The 16080-nt window shown below is 36.6% G+C and overlaps 1 protein-coding gene across 1 annotated transcript; it reads left to right on the top strand.

The window, feature by feature from the left end:
* The first annotated feature begins 562 nt into the window (after positions 1-562).
* On the top strand, positions 563-3092 carry LOC116126348 (40S ribosomal protein S3-3-like). Its single transcript, XM_031412034.1, has 6 exons — positions 563-722; positions 830-977; positions 1065-1236; positions 2303-2357; positions 2473-2604; positions 2714-3092. The coding sequence occupies exons 1-6, from the start codon at positions 693-695 to the stop codon at positions 2891-2893; spliced, it is 717 nt and encodes a 238-aa protein (XP_031267894.1). The 5' UTR covers positions 563-692; the 3' UTR covers positions 2894-3092.
* Positions 3093-16080: the final 12988 nt, after the last annotated feature.

The following is a 16080-nucleotide window of genomic DNA, read 5'->3' as shown; positions in this document are numbered from 1 at the left end:
GTGTGTATGTCCATTGGTGGTTGGGCTATTGGGTTAAAAGAGGCCCATAATTTTAATAACAAATGGGCCTTCATGGGTTAAAAGAAGACGAGAAAGCTTTCATTTCAGGCTGTGTTGGCCCTAATACATTTTATGCACAATCCCTAACAGTGTAAAAACCTCTGTATCTTTACGAATCATATTATAGTGATGGGCCGCTAGGATGTGTGAATTTTGCATTGAAACTTTGAAATTTCTAAATAAGAAGTGCTTAACCGTGAGGTTTAAGGGGTTCTAATAAAATACTATATGTCAAAACTTTAAAAACCTTTCAAATTGGAGAAAAATTAAATAGTATATTGTTAAGTGTTTTAATAAGACTATGTTAATATTCCACAGTTCACTTCTTGTTGAATTAAACATTTTACAAAATGTTTTTCCCACAACTGAACCGACGACATTGAACGCTTGTCGTTTCACCTATTATGCCTAATTACTTCCCCTAACCAAACAAATCACACGCAATCTCATCCGTCCGTTACCAAACCCTAAAATCAAATCCTGCCGTCCGATATATCTCCTCTAATCCATATAACCCATCCCTATAACTCGCAAACCCCTTTAAGAATTAGGGTCTGCAGAGTTTGCACAGGAGCCAGCCACCTTGCTCACTCACTGAGATCTAATCTCTGCAACTCAACAAAACAAACAACATGGCAACTCAAATCAGCAAGAAGCGAAAGGTCAGTTCCTCGATTCCATTTCATTTTTGTGTTTCTTTGAAAAAAAAAAAAAAAAAAAAACTACTAATTAAATACGAAGATTGACTGGTGTGTGTTTTGATTTATAGTTTGTGGCCGATGGAGTATTTTTCGCCGAGTTGAACGAGGTATTGACTAGAGAGCTGGCAGAGGACGGCTACTCTGGTGTAGAGGTCAGGGTAACTCCCATGCGCACCGAGATCATCATCCGAGCCACTCGCACCCAGAACGTTCTCGGTGCGTTTCACAATGTTTTTCATTTTTTGAATGTGTGAATTATTGATTTGGATTTGATAATAATCCGGCTTTTTTTTTTTTTAATAGGTGAGAAAGGAAGGAGGATTAGAGAGCTTACCTCAGTGGTGCAGAAGCGTTTTAAGTTCCCAGAGAACAGCGTGGAGCTTTACGCTGAGAAAGTCAACAACAGAGGACTCTGTGCTATTGCACAGGCCGAGTCTCTCCGCTACAAGCTCCTTGGTGGCCTTGCTGTTCGCAGGTAATGAAGAAATTTATTGTATATCATTTAATTTATGTTAGACGAGGAATCCTAGTTTAGAAGTGAAACATCAAAACTTATACCTGGACCTCTTGTCGGAATCTTTTGCCCAATGTGTTAATTGTAATCTTGTCATCTATAAAGCAGAGTGGTGTTTCCATGCCAACTCTGTGTCGGAAGATGACTAGATTGATTAATATTCTCCACACCATTATTCTTGTGAGATATGATCCTGTTATTCACATAGTAACTGAAGGAGAGTACATGTCTTTTATTGATTTATTAGTTTCTGGAACCTTGACCTGAACCGTATTAAGTCATCTATAAAGCAAACAGGTTACTTCTATACCAGTTTGTGTCGGAAGGTGACAAAATTGCGGTGCTTCCCCAATTCTCTACTTTTGCCAATGTAATGATACAAACTTACATTTGTAGAATTTGGGTAGCCACATGATGGATAACTTTTTATTTCAATGTCTTAAAAGTATGCTGTGTTATGCAAGTAGTATGTCCATCCAAAGGGTGTTAGGTATTAACAGCTATGTTCATTTAAATGTAATTTTTTCCTAATTGAGACTCAAACCTGAAATGAGAATGATATGGAAAAGTTATAATCTGAATTCAAAGTATTAATTGTAGCCATGGAAATAGAGTTGGAACGGCGGCGCCATTCCTTTCCAATTTTGACGTGAATTATTTTGAAGATTTTTGGATAAATTTTTTCATGTAATCAGCTAATGAAGTAAATCAATGAAATTAGGGCTTTATAAACATTATTTTTATTGAAATTGCATACCATATCCTTAACTGAGCAATATATGTTTATCTAGAATACTAGAAGTCTTTTTGACGGTTATATATGTTTCATTCAAATGGCCCTCTAAGCAATTTTGGGTTCTTATGTTTAATTTTTTTTTACCACTTACCTATTGGTTGCTTATTTTACTATCATTTCTATTGTTACATGTTAGACTATATATTGCATCATTGGTGAGAACAATTTTTGTGCTCCATTGAAAAAAGTTTTTGATAATTAATCTACTTCTTGATTGGTGTTCTCTTATAGGGCTTGCTATGGTGTATTGAGGTTCATCATGGAAAGCGGAGCCAAGGGTTGTGAGGTCCGTCCAATCTAATCTCTGTTACTGCACTCCTTTTTTCGGTTTTGGAACCACCCTCAGGTGTTGATTTTCCACTGCAAACTTCATTTTAAATGCTGTTGGTATATCTGAATAGGTTATTGTCAGCGGGAAGTTGAGGGCACAGCGTGCCAAATCAATGAAGTTCAAGGATGGATACATGATCTCTTCCGGTCAGCCAGTCAACGAGTATATTGATTCTGCTGTGAGACATGTTCTTTTGAGACAGGTTTGTTCATTTGTTTTTTGGTGCTCTGGACTTCCATTTCTATTGGTGTTGCGGACATCTTTATATGAACAATATTGTGTTTCTTATCAAGCTTTTAATTGTGATGCAGGGTGTACTTGGTATCAAGGTTAAGATCATGCTTGATTGGGATCCTAAGGGAAAGCAAGGCCCTACTACCCCTCTACCCGATCTTGTCACTATCCATCCTCCCAAGGATGAAGAGGAATATGTCAGACCATCAATGGTTGCGACTGATATCGAGGTCCCAGTCCAACTCCCAGTGGCTTAAGGCTGAAATGTTATTCATGTGAAATCTCTAGGATTGGGAGTGCTTAAGCAGTTCTTTTTGTTTCTAATGAAGGATGGCATAGACTTGAGCTGGTTTTTATTTTATTTTATTTTTTTAAATTTTCTCAAATTTTGATGATACTGTAGTCGTTAGTATTGTTTAAGATTTCTTTATTATGAGCAGATGTTTTGATTTTGCAGTTTTATTTGTTAATTTGAGTTTGCTCATATGCGTTTATTTTCCTTAATCGTTTGGCGTTTTGAATGAGCGTATGGCGTTAATGCTTGGATGAGAATGTTCAATTCCGGTAATTGCAGTCTTTGTAATGGAATGTCCGGTGTTCCAGCAATCGTTTGCTACAATTTGATCACAAATGAATAAAACAAGCAAGATGTTTTTGAATTTAATATATAATTTTGTTAGTTATAAACCGTTTAAAGAGATTAATCTACAAAAAAAAAAGAAAAAAGAAAAAAGAAAAAGAAATTAGCTTAATTAAAATGAAAGTGAATTATCTTACTATAAAATAAACAATAATGCAATGGACGGATTAATTCTATCGAATTGTTGTATTAAATTACGTGACATCGGAGTCAAACTTGATTACGTTGAACACTATAACATATCTTTTGGCCGTTCAACAATTATGGACGTTCGTCTATATTTGATGGACGGCCGTACATTACAAATAGACAGTCGTTTATTAATCTGGACGAAATTTTGAACGAAAATAACAATGGACTTACGTCCACCTTAAATAGACGCTCGTCCATAATGACTTGCAATATTTTTAAAATGAGGAATGATTTTTAAAAGAATAAGAATGGACGGCCGTTCGTATCAGGTGGACGACCATTCATTGAATAGTGAGGCAAATAATTTTTTTTTTTATAATTTACAAATTTTTTCCAATCATGCAAATAAAAAAGATATAGTTTGTCTAATACGCTTCTATAAATAAGCGCCAAATTTTTTAGATGAAAAAAAAAAAGACTATTTGTAGCTTCATTTTAAAGCTAATACCTTTCAGCTTCATCGTCTCATCTTTTCTTTTGTGTGTTTTTGCCATAGCTTATTAGTGTTCCACGCGGTATTGGCGGTTTCTTCCTCAATAGCCACAACAACCAACTATTGTGACAAGAAAGTCACTAATATTTTCACAGGAAAGCCACCAATTTTTTACAGAGAAAATCGTTTACGGTATTTTCACAAGAAGGCCACCAATTTTTATAGAGAGAATCGTTTACGGTTGAGAGGGAGATAAATTTTTTTTTTCAGGTTAGAAATATTTGTTGAGGTTCTTAAGAATTTTTGACTTAATTCATTTATTTGGTTTCGTATTCTATTATGGATTGAATATATGATATAATACAAAATAACTGATAGAAAATATTTGTTGGTGACTGTTGTGAACTAGATTTATGAACGGGAAAACTGGTATTGGTTTTGTATAAAATTATGGAATATGTAAGGGTCCAGTTTGCCCCACTTCAATGATGTTGAGGTAAATTGTGTTCGAAACTTTAACTTTTTTGTTAACATGAATTTAAATTTGCTGTATCACATTGTTTCTTATGATGTGTTGTATTAGTACATTCCAATTTTGTCCATATTAAAACCATTAAATCAAGAAAATCAATGTGATGAATTAGAAGATTTGGGATGTGTAGAGGAAGAAGTGGAGCCTCATATTGGAGTAGTGCTTGATTTAGTTGATAGTTTGGTGAAGTATTACAAAAGGTATGGTAATAAAATGGGTTTTGAAGCAATGATACGTACGTCAAAGAAAGGAGATGATGGGGAGATGAGATACGTGACAATGGCATGTTCTTATTCTGGGAAGGAGAGATGTAAATCTAGAAATAACTTAAAAAAGCAACCTGTTGCTAAAATAGACTATAAGAGTCGGATTAGTGCAGCTTTGAATGGTGTATTTCTTGTGTCTTGCTTGAATTACAATATCAACATATATAGAGAATTTACATGAGAAGATAAGTGGTAGCTGTACAAGATAATAACAAGAATAACAAGAATGAGATAACAAGATAAGAAACCCAACGAATATAGAGATAAGCAGTTGCTGAGATTTGAATGAAGTTAGATAAAGATGTTGTGATTTGAATGAAGATATAGATAAGGCTTAACAACCCCCCTCAAGCTGTCGATTCTGCAAGTAGAAGTTGTAGTTTGTCTCGGTGTCATTCAAAGAGTCTGCATCCTAGCGGCTTGGTGAAGATGTCAGCGAGCTGGTCATCACTTGAAATAAATTTAACTTGAATCTTTCCTTGAACAATCAGTTCGTGAATAAAATGATAGTCTAATTCAATGTACTTTGTATGAGCATGAAATATAGGATTAGAAGTTAAGTAAATTGCTCCAATATTATCACACCATAAAGTTGCTAGAGAGGAACACAGGAAACCAAGCTCACTTAGTAAGGAGCGGAGCCAAACCAATTTGGTTGATGCATTTGCCAAAGCCCGATATTCACTTTCAGTAGATGATCTAGCAATTGTGGGTTGTTTCTTTGTAGTCTAAGAGATTAAATTATTACCCAAATGCACAGTGTAGCCATTTGTGGAGCGTTTGTCATTGGGGCAACCCCCCCAATTGCTATCAACAAAACTTTGCAATTGCAAATTTGAATCCTTGGAGAGGAACAGGCCAAGTGAAGTAGTATGGCAAAGATACTGCAACAACCTTTTGAGAGCTTTCTAGTAATCTTCATTAGGACAATGCATAAATTGACATAACTTGTTAATAGAAAATGCTATGTATAGTCGTATCAATGTAATATACTGAAGAGCTTTGATAACTTTGGGGGAGGACTCTACATCCGAGATTGAAGGAGCGGAATATTGACTAAGCAAAAGACTTTTGGCCATAGGAGTGGCACAAGGTTTACTGGCAGACATCCCTGTAAAAGATCCAGCACATACTTCTGTTGGGACAACCGTATACCCTTTTGCAAATAGTGTACTTCTATTCCCAAAAAGTAATGAAGAGTTTCCAAATCGCAGACAGGAAAGACTACTTGAAGCTTCTAAACAAACCAAGAAATTTGTTGTGGATTGGAACCTAGTACAAGAATATCATCGACATAGACCAAAACAAATAATTTTGATTTGTCACTATTCAAAATAAATAATGAGGCATCTGCACGTGAAGCCACAAAACCAATTTGTAGTAGGAATTCAGCAAGGCGATGAAACCAAGCACGAGGGGCTTGTTTCAGGCCATAAAGAGATTTATTCAACTAGCACACAAGGTTTGATTGGACATGATCAACAAATCCAATTGGTTGTTCCATGAATATTTCTTCAGCCAAAAAACCATGAAGAAAAGCATTTAATATGTCTAGTTGTCGTGTTTGCCAACCAAGAGAAGTAGATAAAGCCAAGACTGTGCGGATTGTGGTTGCTTTTACCACCGGACTAAAAGTTTCAGTGTAGTTGAGCCCACTCCGTTGTTTAAATCCTTTGGCAACCAAGCATGCCTTATACAATCAATTGTACCATCCAACTTTCTTTTAATCCGAAACACCCAGTTACTATTTATGATATTTTTGTTGAGGGGTCTGGGTACTAAATCCCATGTTTTGTTGGCAAGGAGAGCATTGATTTTTGCTTGCTTAGCCTCACGCCATTCAACATATGGTCGGGCTTGAGTGTAAGAGGAAGGTTCAGTTTTAAGAAAATCAAGTTTGAGTGACGGGGTTGTTGCTGTGAAAGTTGTATGTCTTTGCATGGTGCTTGGTCTAAGAACCATAGCATGGGCATGTAATAAAGTAGGTGAAGGCGATGATGTGGGGTTAGATTGTGGGGAAGGATTTGTTGGCAGTGAAATAGTATCAAATGGTGGGTCATGTGGGGTAGAATAGGGGAGTGTTTGAGTGAAATTAGAATTAGTAAGAGAAGGAGGAGATAAAGGAGTTGGATTGATACCTGGAAGTCTCGGTGGAACCAAGTGAGAGTGCTTATGCCCTTTTAATTCAAGCCATACTGAAGTTGTAGGCTGCACAGGAGTGGAAGTAGCAAGTTGTGTAATAAAAGGAAAGAATTTTTCATTAAATTTAACATGACGAGCAAGATAAACACGATGATTTTCTAGATCAAGACAACGATATGCATGATGAGAGGGAGAGTTACCAAGGTAAACACACAATTTTGTTCTATATGAAAATTTATGGTTGTTGTAAGGTCTTAAAAATGGGAAAATTGCATAGCCAAAAGGCTTCATGGCCAAGTAATTCGGGGTGGCGTTAAAAAGAACCGAATGTGGAGATTTATTTTCTTTTATTGGAGTAGGCAAAACATTAATGGACATAGCAACAACGTCAAAGGCATAATGCCAATATTTAAAGGGAACATGACTATGAGCAAGTAATGTCAAGCAAGTATCCACTAAATGTCTTATTTTGCGTTCGGCAATGCCATTTTGTTGATGTATATATGGACAAGCAATACGATGAATTATGCCAACAAGTTGAAAGTATTTATTTAATTTTTGGTACTCTCCTCCCTAATCATAATGGAAGGCTTTAATTTGTTTGTTAAATTGTCTTTTGACAAGAGACTCAAAATTATGAAAAATAGAAAATACCTCACTTTTATTTTTAAGAAAATAAACCCAAGTATATTGGCTAAAATCATCGCTGAAAAGAACAACATAACGATGTCCTAAACTAGAGAGCATTAGAGTGGGTCCCAAAACATCAGAGTGAATGATGTCAAATGGTTCTTTGCCTAAATGCTCGACTGAAGCTAAGGGAGGACGAGCTAATTTTCCTAAGAAACATGAGGAACAAACATAATTTGATTTGCTTTGAGAAGAAGGCAAGCCAAATTCCTTTATTATTTTATTGATAGTGAGGGAGTGACGGTGACTGAGACGAACATGCCAATCCTGATCCGTGAGCTATTCACTAGCAAATGCTTGTTTTGGATTCGATGGTTGACGAAGGGCATAAATTCCGTGCTCACTTGGCCCGCGAAGGAGAAGCTTCCGAGTTTTTTGATCCTTTATAGAAAAATGAGAAGGCCAGAATTCAAAAAGGCAATTATTGTTAGTTGTGAATTTTTGGACAGATAATAATTTTTTCACAATATTAGGGACAAGTAAAATATTATGTAAATGTAATTGACCATTAGCTGAAGGGAAAGAGGCACTACCAGTATGAGAAATGTGCAAACCTTGTCCATTACCAACATGGAGTTTATCTTTGTTAGGAAACGATCCAGTTACGTAGCGGAAAAACAAAATATTTACAACATGGATCGTTCCTTAGAACTAATATCTAGGTACAAATTTACAGTTTATATATATTAAATAAGAATCTGCAGATTTTAGTTTAGAGTTTAAGAAATCATATGCACGTTTGGAGGCTCCTCCAAGTTTGTCTCTGAACAGATTTCGCTACCAACCCAAGTGTAGGATCGAACCAACATAGTTCACACGAAGATAACTCTAATGAACTAAAGAGGGATTTGCTAGATCCTCTTTAGTATTTAAGAACCAAGAAGAAATCAAAGTGTATTTGATTTTTAGCAAAAAAGCAAAACTAGCGTGGAGAGTGTTTTAGGGGCTGGAGTGTTTTCTTTCTTTTCAATGAACGAAATGACTGAGTGAATTAATTTATTTCACAAAGTGTGCACTTATATAGTGCACACTATACCCTATTCCATCATGGAATGGGCTTGGGCTCCAACCCAAACATCCCTTGTATCCAAACATCCCCTTTAAGATATTTTTAATTTTAATTTATCATTATCTCAATTAAATTCAATTAATATATATTTACAATATATATATTAACATTTAACAATAATGATAATTTATTTAAATATATGCGAACACATATTTAAACGTAATTTCACTTATTTAATTTTAATATCAAATCAAATAAAGGCTACGATATCAGCAAATTTAATTGCATTGTGAAATTACCAAAATACCATTTCGCCTAAAAAGACGAAAACACCATTCTTCTAAAATGGTTCTTAAATTATCTTCTATGTGTGTGATTCGTAGGCTCTTCATCATACCGGTAATGTGTAGTATCGTGATTAACACCAATTAATCGTCTCATTACACACAGACCAAGATTGGCCCCTAGCAAGACATCATGGCTACCCGATAGATTCGGATTCAGCGAAACAGCTACCTGTCAACGATATGGTTATCGTACAATCCGATCCTTTCATCATACGTTATCTCGATGAGACCGAGACATAGAAATAGTGTCAACCTTCGGTTACTCTCGATATTGTGTATTCAGTTACTGGACCAATAACCTGTATTATAAACTGGATAGAGCAACAACTCAATCCCACTGTGGCCACAGTTTTAGTGTCATTGCCATTTACTGAATTGCATCGTGAGATAAATTCTCCCATACCTGGAAGTGATGAATCCTCTGTCTATCTACTATAGTCTTGATGCACTCCTTGATGTAGCCAATCACTACCATATTGACAGCTCTGAATAGAACTGCATTAGGTTAGTGTCAAACTACACCAATCGGTGTACAAGGCGCTCCGGTGATCTCAAGTCTAAGGATCACATGCACCACCATTCGTTAGAGGATTTGTTCCATAGACACTGGGGTTACCATCCATATGGAATCCTCTAGTGGGTCAGTCCAATGAACTTGCCTACAGCATGCACCAGGTTGTCACCAAACAACCTTGACAAGTGAGATCAGTCACTGTCTTTCGGCAGGGTCATTCAACACTATGATAGCTTTACCGTATTATATGTGCCCTTACTTTAGAATAATGCTGAGACTACGAACGTTTCTAGAATGGCCACCTTATGTGCTCATAGGGTTCTCACTATCAACATTTGAAACACTTGATACCCTCGTCACAGTTTTACCATTCTAAGGACATATATCAATACATACAATGATGATTCACGCGATATAGTATAAAATGCCTTTTATTGATCAATGAACATTATTACAAAGAGTCAATTCTACAATAATTGATTGGCTCTAGGGCATCTACTCTAACAGTCTTTACCCTTGTATTCATAGGCCATGCTCAAATTTGCAAAATTCGGAGTAACAGGATAATTGGCAGCAGTATTTGGAAACCACGAGATAAAGTCAGTTGATGCACAAAAATAAATATGGTTGGCTTAAGAATTGAATGATTGGCTAGGAGTATAGTGCCTATGACATTGATAAGTAGTATGATTTCGCAGTCCACAAATTTGACATGGACCACATGGACGCCTGTTGTTATGAAACTTCTTGTTCTGAGAGGAAGATCTGACTGGTGAAGTCAACGGTGTAGGGAGGAGCAGAGTTGGAGATAAAGATGGAGAGTGTCGCATGATGGAGTTTGCCAAGGGAGGTTCTTGCGTGCTTTTTAAAAGAATTTCATGAGTAACAAGTTGCCCGTGTAGTTCATGAAATGAGATAAGTGTTGGTCGAAGATTGAGTGCAGTGATTATACTGTGATAATTACTCCCAATGTTATGATAAATGATAGCGTTAAATTTTGCTGGGGTAATCTGATGACCGGCGACTGCTAATTCATTAGCAAGTGATTTGGCACACTGAAGGTATTAGGGGTGTGCAAAAAAATCCGATATCCGATATCCGATATCTGATCCGAAAAAACTGGATATCCAAAAATTTGGATCAGATTTGGATATCAATTTTTGGAATATCCGGATTTCAGATCGGATATCGGATCGGTTCCACAAAGAAATTGGATATCCGAATCCAATCCGGTTTTGTCCATAACTACAAGTTTTAAGAAGTTATTTTGGGGTCCTAGGTGAAAAGTGGTAAAGTATGTGGACTATTTAAAAATACGATGACAACTTTGGGGGTCAAAATGTAATAAAATGATGATGTGGTAGGGGTAATAAGAATAATGCAAAATTTTAGGGGATAAATTGATATTTTTCATACAAATTCAGATAAAACCGGATATCCGGTTTATTCGATCCGAATATTCGGATCGGATCAAAACTGGATCAGACGAAATCCGAATCAAATTCGGATCAGGTTTCATCCTAATCTGAATTTTCGGATTGGATCAGAAAAATGCAAAACCGAATCTGATATCTAGTTTTGCACACCCCTAAAAGGTATGCACTGATAGATAAGTCATTCTTTTTCAATTCTTGAAGTTCTATATTTAATTGTAATTGGCGGTTTTGAGAAACAAAACCAAAGGCGGTGGAAAGGGCTTGCCAGACGTGGAAGGAGGTAGAGAGATTGATGACATAAAGGAACACTTTTTTTGTTAAAGAAGACAATAACCAAGAGAGAAGCATTTGGTCTTTTTGGAACCATGTTTGATATGCAGGATTAGGAATTTCTTGTGGTGGTAGAAAGAATTGTTTTTGGCGGGGTGTGTGAGGTGTTAGAGTAGGTGCCTTAGAGCCAGTCAATTATTGTAGAATTGAATCTTTGTAATAATGTTCATTGATCCATAAAAGTCATTTTTATTCTATATCGAGTAAATCATATCTATATGTATTGATATCTGTCCTTAGAATGGTAGAACTGTGACGAGGGTATCAAGTTTTTCAAATCTTGATAGTGAGAACCCTATGAGCACATATGGTGGCCATTCTAAAAATGTCTGTAGCCCCAGTATTATTTTGACCAAGGGCACAGATAATACGGTAAGGCTATCATAGTGTTGAACGACCCTATCGAAAGGCAGTGACTAATCTCACTTGTCAAGGTTGTCTGCTAACAACCTGGTGAAACACATGGGTGCTTGCTGTAGGCAAGTTCACTGGACTGACCCACCAGAGGATTCCATATAAATGGTAACCCTAGTGTCTATGGAATAAATCCTCTAACGAATGGTGGTGCATGTGATCCTTAGACTTGAGATCACTGGAGCACCTTGTACACCGATTGGTGTAGTTTGATACTAGCCTAACGCAGTTCTATTCAGAGTTGTCAAGACGGTAGTGATTGGTTGCATCAAGGAGTGTATCAAGACTATGGTGGATCGACAGATGATTTATCACTCCTAGGTACGGAAGAAGTTATCTCATGGCGCAATTCAGTAAATGGCAATGACACTAAAACTGTGGCCATAATGGGATTGAGTTGTTGCTCAATCTAAGTTATTATTCTAATCATTGGTCTAGTAACTGAATACATACATATCGAGAGTAACAGAGGTTGACATTATTTCTATACCTTAGTCTCGACAAGATAACAGATGATGAAAGGATTTGATTATATGGTAATCATATCATTGACGGGTAGCTACTTCGTTGAATCCAAATCTATTGGGTGGCCATGATGCCTAGCTAGGGGCCAATCTTGGTCTGTGTGTAGTGAGACGATTAATTAGTGTTAATCGCAATACTACACACTGCCAGTATGATGATTGTGCAAGGGGCGTTTTGGTCTTTTTGGGCGAAATGGTATTTCAGTAATCTTACAGTGCAATTAAATTTTCTGAGGTTGTTGCCTATATTTAATTTGATATTAAAATTAAATAAGTGAGATTATATTTAACTATATGTACATATTTAAATGGATTATTATTGTTAATTAAATGTTAATGTATTTCTATAAATACATTAATTGAGTTTAATTGAAAATAATAATAATTAAAATTAAAATATCATGATTGGGATTGTTTGGATATAGGGGCTATTTGGGTTGAAGTCCAAACCTATTTCATGATGGAATAGGGTTTTATGTGCACTATATAAGTGCCATGTCTTGTGAATTAATTATTAGAGAATTCATTCAATCATTTTTCACTTGAAAGATAAGAATACACAACCCTCTCCCAAGTCTCATGCCAGCCTTGTTTTTCATTGAATCAAAATTTCTTGATTCTTGAAGCTAAAGAGGATCTAGCAAATCCCTCTTTAGCTCTTTGGGTTATCTTCGTGTAGATTACCGCTGGTTCGATTATACTCTTGTATCGGTAGAGAACCCAGCCAGAGACAAGTTTGAAGGAGCCTCCAAATGTGCATATGAACTTTAAACTCTACTTTGATTGTTAATATTACTATAGATTTTGATTTAACATATAAACTATATAATTTTTGCCCTGATCTTGGTTCAATGAGAACGATCTTCGCTTTATAATTTTTGTTTTCCGCTGCCATAAGCTTGATCGTTTCCTTACAATGGTATGAGAGCCCAGGGTACTATATTTTACAGTTTAATGTATGGTTGATTACATGTATTTGATTGATAACATGTTGCCTTATTGAATCTCTATAAAATCTGCCTTGAAAGGACGTTTTAAGAAATCAATTTACTTGATTAATTCAATTTGTTGATGACCTGCAAGATTGGTATATTAGGATATGGATTTTTGTTGAGATCAAAAGTCTAGATTGATTGCAAAATCCGATTGGCGTTTTGTTTGCTGCTAGTTGAACTGATATGTTATAGATTAGTATACGCTCCCTGCGGCAATATAACTCATCATCGCGGCGATCGTTGTTTGGCGTACTCGTTGGTTGGAAATCAACACTCGCTGCGATGATCGTCCTTAGTGCGATCATTGATTGAATATCAGCGCTCGCCACGACGATAACACTCATCATCGCAACGATCGTAGTCGAAGGTACATGTTGATGAAAATCAATGCTAGCCACGACGATATAACTCATCGCTGCAGCGATCGTACGTGATGAATGTACGAGATGAAAATCAGCACACGCCGCGGTGATATAATCCATTGCCGCAGTGAGCGTACTTTTGAGTGCACAGGGGCCAAAGTAAAAAGTTTGAAAACTTTTAGCCAAATGTTGATATGCAAATTGTCAGAGGGTAACTAATAATTCAGCCACGCAATTCAAAAATTGATTATTTTTTGAATGTATGCAATATACTTGTTTGAATATTGCATGGTGGCCGGTACAAGAGCCTTAAGACCTATGGTGAATGTTTTAAAATATTTTTTGGGTATGTGTGGTTGTAAATTTTAAAATAAGGCCTGTGTGTCCTGCCTTTCTTCCCCTTCTCGATGTACATTCTCTTCTCATCTTATTCCCCTCAAATTTAAATCGAGGTTTCTAAATTTATTGATGTAAAATTAGTTTGAGATTAATTTTATTGTAAATTTAGTATGATGTTTTTGTAATGTACTTTAAGACATTGCAAAGGGCGAGGCAATCATACTTGAAGACTCAAGATATTTATTGCAGGATCCCTCGGTGACCCATCAATTACTCTAGGCTCGAGGAAACCAATTTTAGTTGGCCATGTACCGGCACGTTTAAAATTTTGTTTAGAATGCATGTTAAGGTTGAATGTTCAATAACATGTCAAACAATGTCATTCTAACAAAGATAATAATCTGGTGAGACATTAAAATAAAAACCCTCTAATAAAGTATATTAAGTCACGTATGCCTTTCATCACCATGGTTTTAATCAAACTACTGTTCATCAGAACCTTGTTCGCCAAAGCAAAGGGTACACTTCTACTAGTGGGAGGTTAAAATTCATTGGAGTTTTCCTTAATGATGATGGGTCGACTTAAAATGACAGTTTTGCTTGTTCGCCAGAGCAAAGGTTGATAAACACGTCATAGGCATAGTAGAGAAGTACACATGTTGTGTACGTGGTGACATGTACTGTCCACTCTACTGATACTGTGAATCATACTTGAGGATGATGGCTAGGCCGTTGGATTGTGTGATTGGCTTGTTGGCTTGTTTCACATTTGAGATTGATAGTAGGAGCTATCAACTGGTGTGGATTAAGTTTGTTGGCCTATCTAATCAACCCATTTTGGTTTGTTTGCCAAAGCGAAGGTTTGAAATGGGCAAGATGGAATCTTAGTCCACTAGGAAAGCCAACGGGCTTTCCCGAGTTAATAGTGAGGGCTATTGACTTGAGTAAAATAGTGGGAGCATTGTTTAATAAAAAAACCATATTAAACATTAATGAACATTATAATGACTTTTACTTTTCTTCAATTTTAGATTCACCAAAATGAGCATTATGAACTTACGACCGATAATGGAGAAAAAGTACAGGTTGGATGGATCCAATTTCTTGGACTAGTATTATAATCTTCGGATTATACTGAAGTCCGAAAAGAGATTGAATATCCTTGATAAGCCATACATGGTCGAGCCTGGTCCTGATGCCACTCAGGAAGTGAAGGATACTTATAAAAAATTCTTTGATGATGCTGATGGCGTTCAATGCCTAATGTTAGCATCGATAACACCTGAGCTACAAAACCAGCATGAGAATATGGACGTTGCTGCCATTATTCTGCACCTCAAAGAGCTTTTCGAAAGAAATGCTCGACATGAGAGGTACAAGGTGTCGAAAGCACTATTTGGAAGTTGCATGACTGAGGGAGCCGAAGTTGGCCTTCATGTACTCAAGATGATAGAGCACATAGAGAGGCTTGAGACTTTGAGGTTTGGGTTGGATGGAGAATTACAAATGGATTTAATTCTACAATCCTTACCTGATTCTTTTGCACCATTCATTATGAATTTCAACATGAACACGATGGTGAAACCTCTGTCAGAGCTTTTAAACATGCTGAGGACTGCAGAGCAGGACATAAAAAAGTCCAAACTTGTTTTACTGGTTGCTGCCAGTAAAGGAAAGGGTAAGGCCAAGGCCAAAACCAAGTCCAAACCCAAAGGACAAGGTGCTTTTAAGCCTGAGAGTGGCATTGGGAAAGGCAAGAAAGTAATTTGCTTCTATTGTGGCAAGCCTGGCCACTGGAGAAAGTATTGCAAGGCTTTCCTCGCTAGCAAGAAGAAGTCAGAGGCTTCAACTTTAGGTATGTTCATGATTGAGATTAACTTCTCTCCTTCAACATCTTGGGTCATTGACACAAGATGTGGTACTCGCATTTGCACTAATGTGCAGAGACTAAGGCAGAGTAGATTGCTCGCCAAGGGAGAAGTGGACCTACGAGTTGGAAATTGAGCACATGTAGCTGCATTGGCTGTAGGAACTTATTTTTTATCTTTGCCTTCGGGCTTGCTATTGCAACTTCATAATTGTTATAATGTACCTTTTGTTTCTGGAAATATTATTTCAGTATCCGCTTTTGATAATATAGGATATCATTTTGAGATTTCTAATGGATTATGGTCCTTTAGTTTGAATGGTATTCTATTTGGAAGTGCAAGGTTATATAACGGGTTATATGTTCTTGATTTAAACAATAAGGATATTCTCAATGTTGAAACCAAGAGAGT

Source organism: Pistacia vera, unplaced genomic scaffold (assembly GCF_008641045.1).
Source record: "Pistacia vera cultivar Batoury unplaced genomic scaffold, PisVer_v2 Contig179, whole genome shotgun sequence".
In the NCBI taxonomy this organism is placed as follows: Eukaryota; Viridiplantae; Streptophyta; class Magnoliopsida; order Sapindales; family Anacardiaceae; genus Pistacia; species Pistacia vera.
The sequence above is the reverse complement of the archived record's forward strand: the minus strand, read 5'-3'. Positions and strand labels throughout refer to the sequence as shown.